The sequence below is a fragment of the Rhineura floridana genome, chromosome 9, assembly GCF_030035675.1.
Source record: "Rhineura floridana isolate rRhiFlo1 chromosome 9, rRhiFlo1.hap2, whole genome shotgun sequence".
In the NCBI taxonomy this organism is placed as follows: Eukaryota; Metazoa; Chordata; class Lepidosauria; order Squamata; family Rhineuridae; genus Rhineura; species Rhineura floridana.
This window is the reverse complement of record NC_084488.1, coordinates 124,796,729-124,812,573: the sequence shown is the minus strand read 5'-3', so window position 1 is coordinate 124,812,573 and position 15,845 is coordinate 124,796,729. Positions and strand designations below refer to the sequence as shown.

Genomic DNA, 15,845 nt, shown 5'->3' with positions numbered 1-15,845 from the left:
TATACAAACACGCACATATACAGCATACTTGTAGATGCACACATATGAACCTTCCCCCCCACTGTGCTGTGTCTCACTCTAATCCTTCCCCCTCCCACTGCCTCAAATTAGCCTTGCAGGGGGGGAAAGCTTTTTGCAAGCCTAACTGCAGTGCATGGGGGGTGTTTTCAGCAGGGAGGCTGCAGTAGAGGGGAGGAGGGGAGGTTAACTCTCCTGTCCCCTTGTGCTGTAAGAGTCCCCCCCCCAATGCCACATTGAGGCTTGGGGGGGAAATCCAACCCTATTGAAGGTGAGGCTTTTTTCATGCCTAAGTAGGCCATGAGGGCTGTTTTTGCCATGGGAAGTTACCGCACATGGGGGAGGGAGGGTTAAATCTTCCTCTGCAGTTGCCCCATGCAGGATTTCGGTGGTGGTGGAACAACTGGCTTCAATAGCTTGTTTTTCAGCACAGGAGGAGAGGTTGGCTGGCTAGCTGGCTAGGTCCCACAGTCCTCACCCGGCTCATGGATCCCCATCTCTCGTCTTGACTGTACTACACAGATGGCCCAATGGCCTGACTCGGGGTAAGGCGGATCCCACTGTTCCTAGGGTGGGACTTTACACAGCTGCTAAACATTTGTCAAGCTGGGCTGTTGGCATAGACTTGTCTGTGCCCGAGTATCTTGCTGGCTCTGGCCTTGCTAACTAGGGCTTCGAGTTAAGGGATGCCACAGTAATTGTTCAGTCTCTTGCTAGAATGACCCAGCCCTTGTACTGTATGCGAGTTGCTAGTTGTTGATGGATCAGGTGTCCGGAGATTTCAACAACTTGATCTTGCTGCGTCCTATGGGGGGACTACCTTAAGGCTTTGTTGTTATATGCCTTCAAGTCGATTACGACATGGCGACCCTATGAATCTTTTTGGATATAGTCATACGGTTTTCATGGTAAGAGGCATTCAGAGGTGGTTGACCACTGCCTTCTTCTAAGCCTACGGAACCCAGTATTCCCAGGTGGTCTCCCATCCAAGCACTAACCAGGCCTGACCCTGCTTAGCTTCCGAAATCAGAGGGGATCGGGCTTGTTAGGGTGGTATGGCCCCTACTTTGAGGGTTAGTGTCAGCTAATTCTGCCAGGCCGAGTGCAGGAGAATTCTCTGTCTTCCAGGCCGCACCTTTGTTGCCTTGGCAGTGGGGGCTTTCATAAGCGTGGGATGCACACACCTGGCTCCTTCCTCACAAGCCTTCATACTTTGCATTTGTAAAGAATCCCATCATTATGTCCCACCAAAGACAAACATAAATAAGGTGGTGGAAGAATCCTTAAAGGTTTATCAAAAAATGGGGCAACCTAGAGGACAATTGTACATTACAATGTGTCCCATAGAAGTCGAGGATTGATGGTTTCTAGCATGGCATCCCAGGAAATATCGATGCCAGTTCTCTGGGCTGCCTTTGCTCTGCAGGCTTTAGTCCATATGCCATAAGGAGAGTCTGCTCGGCCAGGCTAATGGCCCATCTAGTCCACCATCCTGTTCTCATAGAGGCCAACCAGAAGCCTTAACGCAAAGCCCCCCAAGCAGGACCTGAGCTCAAGAGCAATCTCCCCTCCTGCAGTTTCCAGGAGCTGGTATTTGGAAGCACACTGCCTCCACCTATGCAGGCAGAGCAGAGCGATTATGACTAGTAGCAGTTGGTAGCCTTTTCCTCCATGCCACCTTTAAAAAAAAAATCCCACAGAACTGAAAAGAATTGGTCCCACAAATCCTCCTTGGTGGACTTTGGTTCTGAATATTTGGCTCATAGCATCTGACCCTCAATGGTCCAGTATCTTACATCTGGCAGTATTTATTTATAGCTGCAAAATGTTTTGAAAACCAAGTTTCCTGGCTTTTGTGGCTGGACTTCAGTGTCATGCACACTCCTGGCCTGTAGAGGGCATAAGCAACACACGACTACTTCTGTCCCTTGACGTGAAGACTGGCCACTCACAAAGACAACACTCAAGTCTGGGACCCTCTGAGGGTTTCTTGGAGGGGGGGAGAAGGGAGACGACCTGACAGCTGATACTTCCTACAAGGTGACCGTAAATATTTGATGTAGGGATGCAATCTTCCCAGCTGTGAAATCTACAAGGTACCGTTCCTTCTAAGGACAATGTGGAAAGGCTTAAATGTGCCAAATTTAAGAGGGAGTTTTCTTCATTCGTCAGAGAGCATATCCAAGTTCCCCACCAAGGTAGGTAAGCCTTGCTAGGGGAAGGGCTGCAGTTAGTGCCCTTGGCAAGCTTTGCCTGTGATGAGGTCCTTGGCATGGCTAGTTGAAGGGGGAGGCAAGGTCCCCCTCTGCCTGAGATGCTGTGCCAATAGCGTGTTGGGGGGCAGATGGTGTGACTTGCTGCCTGTTGCTAGATCAAAACTGACAGGAACAAACGGCAGAACTCCACAGCCAGAGGGCTTGCTGCCTTTCAGATGCACACAAGCACCATGGGTGGGTGTGGCTAGGACCCAATGTTTACAAGTCAAGATGCAGCCCACTAAATTGCTGACACCACTCTGTGCTCAGACTTTTTTAATGGGGCACTGAATTTTGAGGTGTTTGCCACACCTGCTTGTGCTCTTCCTTCATATCACATTGTACTTGGAGCCAGTGTGGCATAGTGGTTAGAGTCACTTTTACTGGGTGACCTTTGCAGCCAGTCACCATTTCTTAACTGCACCTGCCTCACAGAGTTGTTGTGAGGATAAAGGGGTTGTGGAGGGAACCGTATGCACCATCCTGACTTTACCTGGTCACTTTACACACAGTGACACACAGGTGGGATGGGAACCACCAGTTATCCAACAAGCCGTTTCCAGGTAGTCACAGTCGATTCCTAATCTGAATGCATGAGAACTCAAGGCCAGTTAAAGGGAGTTATTTCAGGATAACTCATGGCATAAATGATTCTCATAAGGACTAGAAATATTAATACCAGATCCTATACAAGATCCTGTCTTATGTTTTGTGATCCTGGCCAAACACATGGACCCCCTTGACTGTTAGTCATCCAGGGATGATATACAACAATGTCTATTAGATGAGCTGGTTTAATGGTTTAAATAGTTTCATAGCTAGTGTGGGGAAATGCTGAATAACTTCCCTTCACAAAAAGATTAATGCCCTCCAGCTGTATAGGGTTACATCCACTCCTGCTGGGTTCTGCTGCAGAACTCAGGCAGGCACTTTTTAAAAAAGACAAGAAACTACCCAAAGGGTCAGTCTTGACAGCTACTGACGTTGCTTTGGGTGGAGGATGAGCTGTCTTTGCAAATGGCCCTATCGGACCCCAACCTCGGAGACAGCATGTTGGGGTCACTGTAGGTGGCGAGGTGGGTCTCCAGTGTGCCTCTAAAGGCCGGGTCAGCAGTCTGCCTCAAGCTCAGGGCCATCTGGTCTGTCCACTTATTCTCAAAGCCCAGCTGACGCTTGTGCTGCAAATTGAAGATGTGTAGGGGTCTGAGATCCTTTGGGACATCCAAGCGGGTAGCCCGGGCAGCAGAAAAAAGGCTCTTCTTGATGACCTCAAAGGGCAGGTCAGGCACAGGCAAGACCTTGCCCATGTTGTCAATCTGGATCTCGGTCTCGCCAAAGGCATTCTTGAAGAGGAACAGGAAGGAGGTGAAGTCAGGGTCCAGAGGCTTCTCTGGGTGAACTCCCAGCCGGACCGTGTTGTGCCGGAAGATGTGCGTGACTGGCACAGAGGAAAGGTTGGTGCTGAAGTTCCATGGCCGACATCGTCGGTCTTTCTGTAGTGTGTAAATGTCAGTGATTTCTCTTGGGAGCACTTCTTGGAGGGAGGGGACTGGGCTGATCTTTTTCCCTGTAGCTTTACGGAGAACCACAGACTTACGCCTGTTGTCCAGACAGTGCAGGATCTTATGAGGAGGCGCAGGCAAATGCTTTTTTTCTAGCCACTGTTCAAATGCCAAGTTGTTACAGAAGTCTATTTCCATCTGTAAGGAAAACACACATAGGGAAGCAGAGTCATCTGTGCAGATTGATGGGTTTGATCAATCAAATCAGCTAAAAACTGGCCTTAAGCTTTGCTGCTTATGTTGCTGGGGCAAAGGAGCCAAGATCTGCCTTGCAGACTTGTGGGCTGAGCAGTCGAACAGCTCAGGTTGAGCAAGACTGATCTTGCAAAAGACCTGCGGGTTTTCACTGGAGTCATGATTTCATCCACCTGCTCAAGCTCTACAATGGTTGCATTAAGCCACGTGCAAAAGAGCCAAACTATCTTGCAGAGGATCTTATATTATTCCAGTAAGCTCTGGTCTTAGCTTATAGACCTTGCCAATAGCATGGTTAGGTCACCTCAGTGAAGGTTGAACAGACCAGAATAAAGGCAATGCTGAACTGGGAGTGTCCCATGCAGAACTCTGGGAAGGTGATTCTACAGTATTAGCAAGTGATCAGTACCGTTTCTGGGAATCCAAAAAGAGGCCTGTGACCACTAATGTACATAATAAGAGGCATGTTATTAATATAATCTGCATATTGTCATATCAGCATATAAGGATATAGTTGGTGGACAGCTACACAGAGTATATCCATCCTATAAATCTGTACTGGTTTCATATGGCTTTAAGTCTGCAATCCTAAAGCACACTAGAGATTAAATGCCCATAGAAAACAGTAGGGCTTACTTCCTCCAAAGAAGCCTGGAAATTGGTGAGGGGGCAGAAACAGCAATGCTGGAAATCTCCAGCTCCAGCTGCCTCCACAAAAACGATCCCCAGAGTTCTTTTCAGAAAGGGCATAACTATCCAACGAGGCCAAGAATAAGTTTATGACCATGGGGTCAGATCCAGACTGAGTTGAACTTTGAAATGGGAGACACATTAGACCTGACTCAAATCCCACTGGTTTCAATGGGACCTGACCCCATGCATTTCTTATTCGGTAAAGGCAGAGTTGTCACTCAGTGTTTGCAGAGGATCTCCATAGATTTCCCTTCCACCTAACACAACTGTTATAGGGAAATCACACTTTGTTCTGTCAGCATTCGAACTGCAGTATTTTGCCACCAGGAGTACAACATTCCTCCTGAACCACCAGCACAAATTCAGTGCAGCGGGGAACGTTTTAGGGCACAACACTCTGGTGGCGGTGAGATTCTGTGGCAGAAGTCCTGCTGCTTCCTAAGACCTGCTGCCTTGCTCTGGCCAGGGTAGAAGGTGACCATTTCTGGTTTTATTTATTGATGTTGTATTTCTAAAAGTGTTTATATATCACCCTCTTGCAAAATATCAGAGCAACATAAAATCATTAGAAAACAATACAAAACAATCATTAAAATGACTGGCTACTTTAAAGAAGTTTTAAATAGCTGCATAGGTCTGTCAGCATAAAAAAGTCTTCAAGTATTTATAGAGAGCCAGTGTGGTCTAGTGGTTAGAGTGTTGGACTACGACCGGGGAGACCAGGGTTCGAATCCCCACATAGCCAATGAAGCTCACTGGGTGACCTTGGGCCAGTCACTGCCTCTCAGCCTCAGAGGAAGGCAATGGTAAAACCATCTCCGAATACTGTTTACCATGAAAATCCTATACATAGGGTTGCCGTAAGTCGGGATCGACTTGAAGGCAGTCCATTTCCATTTTAAAAAGCATGAAAAGGGTTCAGTTGTCTTTCAGGCATCCAGGGCTGGAGGAACCTGATTGCCCTCCAGAAATTGCTGGACTACAACTCCCATCCTCCCTGACCATTGGCTACGCTGGCTGAGGCTGATGGGAGCTGGAGTCCCACCGCATTGTCAAAGCCACAGGCTCCCCACCCGTGTGAAACCTTGCAAACAAAGGTTCGTGTGTTTGGCACACCTTTATCAGCCGCTTGGAGCCAGTGTCGTGTAGTGGTTAGAGTGTTGGACTACGACCTGGGAGGCCAGGGTTCGAATCCCCACATAGCCATGAAGCTCACTGGGTGACCTTGGGCCAGTCACTGCCTCTCAGCCTCATGAAAACCCTCTTCAAAGAGTCGCCATAAGTCAGAATCGACTTGAAGGCAGTTCATCATCATCCTTTATCTACAGAAGTATGTCCCCCCTCTGATATGTGTGTGTGTTTTAACAAAACATCCCTTCCATGGATGCTAATGTTTCTGGGCCCCAGACCTGGGGGGGGGGGTGCAGGGGGCCAAAATCCCCAGGGCCCAGACCTCTGGAGGGCCTGGGCCATGAGAAAAAATACTTTTGAAAATACTTTTTGGTATCTCAACAGACGAGAAAGCAGCTATACTGCCCTGTTACTAAATCTCACCATCTCCCAAGTCTTCTATAAGCACCAACATTTATTAATATGATTCAAAGCCCTCGAGAGTCTCAAGCTGAGACCAGACCTAGGAGCCCCCAGGAGCAAGTCCTGCTTCACAGAACGACGAGGCTTCTTCTGTAAAGGCGCCTAGAAACCGCTGGGTATGAGGCAACTAACACATAAATAACAATAAAATAATATTAGGCCCCAGTTCACTTTTGCTCAACAAGCATTTCTTACAGTTCTCTTTAAGGAACTGCACAGCACAGTGGCGGAAAATGAAAAAGCAAATGGATGGGGGGGGGTCACCTCTTATTATTATTTGGTCTGTGCCTAGAACACAATGGAACAAGCCTACATGTGTTTTGGTATTGTTTCATAGTGAAATTAACATTGTTGTTGTTGTTATGTGCCTTCAAGTTGACTGCGACTTATGGCGACCCTATGAATCAGTGACCTCCAGTAGCATCTGTCATGAACCACCTTGTTCAGATCTTGTAAGTTCAGGTCTGTGGCTTCCTTTATGGAATAAATCCATCTCTTGTTTGGCCTTCCTCTTTTTCTACTCCCTTCTGTTTTTCCCACCATTATGGTCTTTTCTAGTGAATCGTGTCTTCTCATGATGTGTCCAAAGTATAATAACCTCAGTTTCATCATTTCAGCTTCTAGTGACAGTTCTGGTTTAATTTGTTCTAACACCTAATTATTTGTCTTTTTCGCAGTCCATGGTATGCGCAAAGCTCTCCTCCAACACCACATTTCAAATGACTTGATTTTTCTCTTATCCGCTTTTTTCACTGTCCAACTTTCACATCCATACCTAGAGATCGGGAATACCATGGTCTGAATGATCCTGACTTTAGTTTTCAGTGATGCCTCTTTGCATTTGAGGACCTTTTCTAGTTCTCTCATAGCTGCCCTCCCCAGTCGTAGCCTTCTTCTGACTAGAGCCCAGCAGAGAAAAGTGAAAAAAAGCAAAAGCAAAAAAAGGTCAGGCAAGTTTATTCAGCCTGGCCTGTATTTCAAAATCATCATGAAGTGATGAGAGACATAGCGAAAGCCAGCCATTGGATACTCAAGCATCATTACAAGAAGGCGCGTATAATATGGATTCTGCTGAAGTAGAAGAACAGAGATGCACTAGCACTACTCAAGGTAAAGACAGATTGGTCTCATATCTCATTACTGAATTGTTCATTGTGAATTAATTTGCATATACACTACACCAGAAGAACTGTGCATATTTTTACCCTTTCATTCATTTTTATGAGTAAAACCAGATATGAAACACCTTGTTCTTCAAACATCACATTGATATTAGTGTACAGTATCTCAGTCTGCGTCTGTGTTGGAATTGCTTTTTAATATGTTTTTAAACCTTTTTTTTAAACAATATGCTTTTAACCTTTTTTAAAAAGATGTCTTGAAAGCTTTTTTAAAAAAAAAGTATTTAAAGATATTTTATTTTAATGTATCTTAAAGTCTGTTTTTATGATATTTTAAAGTGTTTTTAGTGCTTTTGTTTGCTGCCTTGGGCTCCTGCCGGGAGGAAGGGCGGGATAGAAATCCAATAATAAATAAATAAATAAAATACAGTATTAATGTACAGTACTTGCAAGAAATTTAGGACCACCATGAATTTTCTGGACTAAATAAAAAAAAAGTAAAATTATTTACACCATTGGAAACAGCATAAAGATTAGCCTAAACTGATATAAAACACGTTTCAAAATAATGTTGAATATATTTTTTAAAAATGCAACAGAAAAAGTATGCATTTTTCTAGGGTTATTTTGAACAGCGTTATTTTCATAAACATATAAACTATCCCATTCTGATAAATATTATTCATTTATTTTAACTCTTTCTCACCCTAAACCTAAATTATTTAAAAACTTGTTTAAAGAAAGTAGCAACAATCGGTTTGCAGTACGATTTAAGAGGTGGCCCCTGATCATGCTCTTGGCCCGGGTCTAGTGCCAGCTCTCCTTGGAGGACCACCTGCAGTTCAGTGCCTGGAGGAGCTTCCTGACACTGCACCACGGAGGCCTCTGGCAGCATCCATCTCCCCTGGGAAAGAGGGAGCCCCCCAGAGTCCAATGGCCTTTCAACTGCCCTCCCAGGTGGGAGGAAATTCAGGGTCACTCCCTCAATTACTCTGCAGTGTAAAAGAATATATACATGCAACACGCTCAGCCAGAGCATCATGATGGACACTTTGTCAGAATATAATGTTCAGTTCCATATGAGGTTTCCAATAATTTCATGCTCTAAACAGCCAGGCAAAGCACACAGGTGGTGGGAAAGGAGAAGTGCTGGAAACCAACATGATTGAGACGGGGGCTGTGTCGGTGTCAATCTGTGCCACTTCTTACCTCCTCTCTTTTAAGAAATTCTTTTTTCCGCATCTCACAGGCTATTTTTATTTGTTTCAGTCTGATGACCTCCCGAGCGAAGTGTGCCTTGTCTGCTTTCCACATGGCACTGGAGATATACCTGCAGAGACAGAGCAGCACAGAGGGTGTGAGGAGCAGGAGGAGGTTTAGAGAAGCAGCAAACCAAGAGACATGCCTGCTCACCCACATGACAAACTTCACCTGGGATTCACACTATTTCTTACACAGATGTTTCTAGTGGCACCAAGAGCCTATAGAAAGACTTGGAGGTTATACAATCATTAGACTGCACAAAGGATCCTCTCAGGATGAGATGCAGGGACCTCAGGTTCCTAGGAGCCAACTGCTTGTCCCAGGAAATAAATCCCATGTATATCGAACAGGAATTGGGATTCTCTCTCACATCTCACAAGCAACATTTATTTAAATGATTTATATCCACCAAAGGTTGTACAGTGCCTTGCAAAAGTAATCAGACCCCTGACCAGTGCTCTCATATTACTGAATTACAAATGGTACATTGTAATTTTGTTCTGTATGATATTTTATTTTGAAACACTGAAACTGAAATTCAGTTATTGTAAGGTGACATTGGTTTTACGTTGGGAAATGTTTGTAAGAAACATAAAAAACTGAAGTATGTTGCTTGCATAAGTATTCAACCCCTGTGCTGTGGAAGCTCCCAGTTTACACAAATGAAAGAAATTGCCCTATAGAGGACACAATTACCTTACTGTTGGCCTCCACCTGTGAACCATTAAAGTTGCTGTCACTTTGTCAGGACAAAAACCCCACTGTTGAAAGATCATTGGTCAAGCTGTGGATGTGAAAGAAAATGAAGACCAAAGAGCATTCTACAGAAGTGAGAGATAATGTAATACAGATGCATAGATTAGGAAAAGGGTACAAAATAATATCCAAGGGTTTGGATATCCCAGCGAGTACAGTTGGATCAATAATCAGGAAGTGGAAGCTGCATCACACCACCCAGACACTGCCAAGAAAAGGCCGTCCATCAAAACACAGCACTCGAACAAGGAGGAGACTTGTGAGAGAAGCCACAGAGAGGCCAACAATCACTTGGAAGGAGCTACAGAGTTCAGTGGCTGGGACAGGAGTAATGGTGCACCAATCATCCATATCAAGAGCTCTGCATAACACTGGCCTGTATGGGAGGGTGGCAAGAAAGAAGCCGTTACTCAAAAAGTACCACCTGAAAGCATGAGAATGCCCCAGCTGCAATGTGGGAAAAGGTTTTCTGGTCAGATGAGACCAAGAGAGAGCTTTTTGGCCCAAACTCAAAGTGCGATGTGTGGTGCGAACCTAACACTGCCCATGCCTCAAGACATACCATCCCTCCAGTGAAGTATGGTGGTGGCAGCATCATGCTGTGGGGATGCTTCACATCAGCAGGGACTGGGCATCTTGTTAAAATGTAAGGAAGACTAGATGGAGCAAAATACAGAGAAATACTGCAAGAGAACCTGCTTCAGTCCACTAAAAAACTGAAGGATGGGAGAAAATTAATTTTTCAGCAGGACAATGATCCCAAGCACAAGGCCAAAGCAACATTGGAGTGGCTCAAGAACAAAAAGGTGAATGTCCTACAGTGGCCCAGTCAAAGTCCTGATCTCAATACCATGGAAAATCTGTGGCTCTCTTTGAAAATTGCAGTCCACAAGAGACGCCCAACAAATCTGAACGACCTGGAGCAAATCTGCCAAGAAGAATGGGCCCAAATCCCTCCGAAACCATGTGCAAAGCTCGTACATAACTACCTCAAAATACTTAAAGCTGTTATTGCAGCGAAAGGTGGCTCTACTGAATATTAATGTGTGTGGGTTGAATAGTTATGCAAGCAACGTGTTTCAGTTTTTTGCGTTTCTTACAAACATTTCCCAACATAAAACCAACGTCACCGTACAATAATTGATTTTGAGTTTCAGTGTTTCAAAATAAAATATCATACAGGATGAAATTACAAGGTGTCATTTGTAATTCAGTAATATGAGAGCATTGGTCAGGGCTCTGAGTACTTTTGCAAGGCACTGAATATGCCAATTGAGAGCTGGTACCCGCAGCCAAGACTAACAGCATCTGGCTTGCAGCGCACCGCTGGGTGCCTGACATGCATCCATGATGCCTCACATCATCTCTTACCCATCACACCTTGATACAAAATACTCACTTAGCACAGCTCCTGTGGCCCCACATTTTGCACAGGTCAATGGGCTTCTGACCCTCATTATCCTTGATGTGTACATTGGCCCCGGCATGAATCAGCAGACGGAGACACTTTTCACGCCCCTCACTGGCTGCCTTGTGAAGTGGAGACACCCCACTTTGGTTCTGCCTGAAAAGCAAGACTGCAGGCTTTTAGGGATTCGTGGAGTCAAATTTGGAATGTGTTTAAAAAGTCATCCAAGCTTTGCTGAAAAACTGCCCAGGATGAATCATAAAATAATTAAGGAGAGTGGAAGAGGAAGCCCTGGAGTTAAGAGGTTTCTATTCCTCCAGAGTTTAAAACACCTTAAAACTCTGAGCTGTAATCATTTATCTTAAGTGATTAAAGCTTCAAGAATAGATAAAAATTAGCCCCATAATCAGTGGAGCTGGCTGTGGGGGGATGGACCAAAGATCATGCAGGCTCCACAGACACTCCAGCACCCTCCCGCAGAGGAGGAGATTTGGGTTTTCCCTTGCTTAACTCATTTTGTCCCTGGTTCTCATACTCTGGCCAAGACTGACTGCTGTTTCTACCCAGGGAAGGAGGGCTCAAGGAAAGTGCCACTATTCTGTTCCATGAAATGGGTGAAGGAACAACACAGAACTTTTACAGTGGCGGCTCCTTTTTATGGTATTTCTTCCCAGGGAAACTCACAAGACAAGAGCCTAATGCTTCCAAGCCTTTAGAAATGCAGCGGAAATGGTGTTTGTTGAAACAGGCCTTCTCTCCTGCCGCCTTTTGCCCCTAAAGGCTTTGTGGTGTTATGACTTGTTTTATGAAAATAACTGAATTCTGTTACCTACTTTGGCTTTTGGGGGGGGAAGAAAAATGGGCAACAAATTGGGCCAATTCCTGACCTACCTCCCCCTCCTTGTCTTCTCTGTTATATTTGGTTGGTAAGGTTCCCAGTCAGAGGACAAAGTCCCTGGCCACACGTTGCTGGGCATGCATCCTGGTGAAACAGAAGGCAAGGGCTCCATGCTTACACATTGATGTCTGCTTCTTGCTTGATCAGGTACTGCAGGCACTCCAGCGCCATCCCTCCGCATTCCTTGCTGAGCACCAGGTGGATGGGCCTCCAGCCAGTCACACTGGCCAAGTCCACGTCGACTTTGAACTTCTCAATCAGCATCTGCATGCAGTCCAGACGGCCGTACAAAGCAGCCATGTGCAGGGCAGAGAAGCCCTGGTGGGGAAAGGGCAGGACTGAGGGCCTGCTGGCACTCCCAGTTCAGTGGGAATGAGCAAACCCTTCACCTCCCACTGAAACTGGGCTCACCTGCATGCCAGCAGTTGCTTGTCTTGCTTTTATACAGTTCAAAACTTCTTATTAGAGGAATACATCATATACATCATGGCAACAAGGGAGAGAGCCTTCTCAGTGGTGGCCCTCAAATTTATTGAATGATCTCCCTGATGAGGAGCGCCTGGTGCCAACATTGTTATCTTCTCGGCACCAGGTCAAGACTTTCCTCTTCTCCCAGGCATTTTAGCATGTGTTTTTAAATAGTTTTTTTTTTAAGTGTTTTTAAATTTGTATATTTGTTTTTAATTGTTGTAAACAGCCCAGAGAGCTTCGGCTATGGGGCGGTATACAAATGTAATAATAATAATAATAAATATAACTGGAGTTATACCATAAGAAGGGCTTGCTGGATCAAGCCAGTGGCCCATCCAGTCCAATATCCTGATCTCACAGTGGCCAACTGTCGGGTGCCTGTGGGAAGCCAGCAAGCAGGACCTGAGTGCAAGAGCACTCTCCCCTCCTGCGGTTTTCCAGCAACTGATATTCAGAAGCATCCTGCCTCCGACCGTGGAGGCAGAGCATAGCCATCGTGGCTAGTCACAGCAGACTTATGTCTGGGGACAGCCAAGGTCAGAACTCCATTCAGCCTTGAAATCCACAGGGTGAACCAGCTTAGCCTACCTTACAGGGATGTTGTGAAGTTGAGGTGGGATAACCTCAGCTATGCTACCAATGTCAGTGTGCAACACTTTTTGAGTGTTGAAACATGAAGGCTTCTATTATGTCTCCCAGGTCACAGCCAGAGGGCTGGACCCGAGAAAGTGAGAGGAGGGGGGGGCTTGCCTCCTCTGGCCAAGCTTAGATTTAAAACAGGGCCTTTCCAGCTCACACTCTTAGTCTCTTGCACCTCCACCTGTTCCTAAGGCAACACGTTCCGTAAAACCCTCTGAGGATGTAAGCAGAGTTCTCGTCACTGCTTTCCAAGGCGGTTTTCTTCTGTCTGTGAGAGGAGAGTCACTCTGCTAACGCTCCCACAAACAAAGTCTGCCTTCAAGCCAGCAGCTGCAGCGCATGCATTTCATTTCACCTTCTGTCCCGTTTCCCCCCCAGCCTTTGCCAACATGGTGCCCTCCAGATGTTTTGGACTACATTTCCCATCAGCCCCAGCATCATACAACTGTGCTGGCTGGGAATAGAGTTTCAGCTCAAAATATCAGAGAGCACCAAATTGGCAGAATGCTGCCCTATTCAGATACACACCTTGCTCCTGCAACTGCAACCAAATTGGTATATAAAAGTGACCTTGAATGCGCACAATTCCACCCATGCACCAAGGAACCGAAGTAAATTAGTCCGAATGTGCCTCCACCCCCAGCAGACTCCATGCAACAGAGGTGCATTTACATTAATGTCGGCCTGGGTTGGGCTTTCGGCTTTTTGGAGACAGATCTGGAGCCAGCCCACTTGTCCTGTGCTGGCCGCGTAGTGCTCTTCACTTGGTCCAAGCTTTGATGGCGCCCGCTTGGGTGACCTCATACAGCTAAACAAGAATCCAGGTGCAAGTTAATCATCCCAGCTGCCCTTTAAATACCCCAATCAAAACCAGTGGAATTCAACAACAGAGGAGGGTAAAAAAGGAAGGTCCTTTTTACCCTTCATTTGGCTAAAATGATGACTGGCACAAGACAGCACCCTCCATGCACAAGAGGAGAGGAGAGGAAAAGCAGGCAGCGGCAGCGGATGGGTGGGTGGGGGAGACCCCAAAGTTTGCAGCAAAAAACCCTGTGAAGGAAGCACTCCACCACCACCAAAACAAAGTGCCCCTTGAGGCCTAAGCGTGCTCACAGGCTGCAGAATGGTTGAGGGAGGCAAAGTGGAAACCCAGGCAAGAGCGGAACGGAAGGGAGTGTTGTGGAAAAGGAGGATGGGAGAAAAGACCCATTAACATTAGCAGGGCACAGAGAAAAGTCTAAAAGTCTGGATAGGTCATTTCCTGGTTCACACTGAGAAGGTATCTTTAAATGTCCCCAGGGACGGAAGGGACGGCTGTGCTTTCAGGAGCTCTCAGAGCATCAGAAGAGCCCCACTGGATCAGACCAAATGGGGTCCAGCAAGCCCAGCATCCTGCTGCCGTGAGTGGCCAGCCAAATGTCTCTGGGAAGCCACAAAGAGGCACATGAAGTGAACGGCTGCCTCCCCTGCTGTTTGCCTTCCATCATGTAGTACTCAGACATAGACTGGTTCTGTCCATGGAGGTTCCATGTGCCCCCCCAATCTCTTAGCTGTTGAGGATGGTGCTGTTTGCTCCCACTCCATGAATTCATCCAGTTCCCTCTGAAAGCCATTTGGTCCAACAGCCATTGCCACGCCTTGCGGCAGCGAGTTCCATGAATGAACCAAGTTTTACGTGTGAGGAAGGAGTTTCATCTTGCCCCCCTCCCCGAATCTCCTTCCCATCAGTTTCATAGCCTGACATATGGTGTGTAACAACACCCACACCCCCTCCCCACCCAACCACCCAGAATTCACCCCAGCTGCTGAGATGGGGAAATGGCCACTACCCCTGCAGGCAGCAGGCTGTGTAGATGCCCTCCCCACTGTAAACCGGCACAGCGAGCGGTGTGGGCTACAACCCCTTGTCCTTGCCCTGCTAGTTTTCTACCAGAACGGAGGGTGGGAGTTTTTGTTTTTAAACGGGGGGGGAATTAAGGGAGCATTCCCACTTGCAGCCTGAGGTGGCAGAGTCCTCTCCCCAAGTCAGGGCTGTACTACCTGGAACACAAAGGGGGGGAGGAAGGAGGGAGGGGACGGAAGCCACAGGCCCTCTTCCTCCGCTGCCTTCACACCAGCGGGAGGCGCTGGGGGGCAGTCCAGAGGTGGCGGTTGCCACCGCCGCAGCAGCCCCGCCACCGCCGCCGCCTCCCTTGCCCGCCTGCTGGTCACTGGCCTGCGGGTGGGGGCGACGCTGCAGGCGCTGCCGGCGTCGAAGCGGGGTTGGCGGCGCGGACTGCCGGCGCGCCGGGTCCGGCGTCTGCGTTTCGGGCTCACCATCCCGCCGGGCAGGGGCGGAGAGGGAAAGGCGGTGGGCGGGCTACGGCGTTGCCAAGGCAGCCGCGTCCCGCCGGCGGTGACGTCGACGAAAAGGGCGGGGACAGCGCCGGCACCCCGACGGGGGCCATGGGAGAGCCGGGTGCCAGCCCCGCCGGCGGCTGCGGCCGCAAGTTGCGCTCCTTGTGTGGGCTGCGCACCGTACATTTCAAGCACGCGGCTTTCCCCCCCCAAAATCCTGGGGGAATTGTAGTTTGTGGAGGGTGCTGGGAGATGTAGCTCTGGGAGGGGGGTCCACTGCAGTTCCCAGGGAACTTTGTGGGGGGAGGGAGAAGCCAAGCCATGTGCTTGAAAGGTATGGGGCGGTAGAGGCAGGCAGCCATTGGTGCGGAGGTGCTGCCGTGCAGAGGCAGTCCTGGGCAGAGCTGCCCCTCCGTGGGGTACAAGGAGCAGGGACTACCTTGAAGGGGCTGATGTGCACATACAAGCAGATATCACCGTGACTAACATAACAGACATACTGGTTTATTAAAGCAAAGCCTTTTGTCTTCCTCCTTCTCCGCCAGCTGCCCTGGTGCTGTAGCCAAGGGGGCAAGTACAGGCCACTGAGGATGTGGAACATGGAGATGTGCTGCTGCACCTGCTGTAGCTCAGTGA

General features: G+C 47.7%; 1 protein-coding gene across 5 annotated transcripts; it reads right to left on the bottom strand.

Moving 5' to 3' along the window:
• Positions 1-2,560: 2,560 nt before the first annotated feature.
• On the bottom strand, positions 2,561-15,273 carry ANKRD53 (ankyrin repeat domain 53). Of its 5 annotated transcripts, none has more exons than XM_061584970.1 (6): positions 15,088-15,272; positions 13,545-13,680; positions 11,881-12,080; positions 10,856-11,020; positions 8,647-8,767; positions 2,561-3,973 (listed from the first exon to the last, which is right to left on the bottom strand). In XM_061584970.1, exons 1-6 carry the CDS (start codon positions 15,189-15,191, stop codon positions 3,236-3,238), a joined length of 1,464 nt encoding a protein of 487 aa, XP_061440954.1. In that variant the 5' UTR covers positions 15,192-15,272; the 3' UTR covers positions 2,561-3,235. The 5 variants fall into 5 exon arrangements, with proteins under 5 accessions (XP_061440954.1, XP_061440955.1, XP_061440956.1 ...); XM_061584971.1 differs by lacking the exon at positions 15,088-15,272 and adding an exon at positions 14,913-14,995; XM_061584972.1 differs by lacking the exon at positions 15,088-15,272 and adding an exon at positions 13,986-14,561.
• Between the last annotated feature and the right edge of the window lie 572 nt (positions 15,274-15,845).

What these genes read in the sequence shown, in the direction of transcription:
- ANKRD53 (XM_061584969.1), bottom strand. Translation starts at nt 15,191, where the DNA reads ATGGTGAGCCCGAAACGCAGACGCCGGACCCGGCGCGCCGGCAGTCCG. An exon ending in GGCCACAGGAGCTGTGCTAA is followed by an intron (nt 8,768 to 10,855) that starts GTGAGTATTTTG and finishes CTGTCTCTGCAG; the next exon opens with GTATATCTCCAGTGCCATGT. An exon ending in AATTTCTTAAAAGAGAGGAG is followed by an intron (nt 3,974 to 8,646) that starts GTAAGAAGTGGC and finishes TTTTCCTTACAG; the next exon opens with ATGGAAATAGACTTCTGTAA.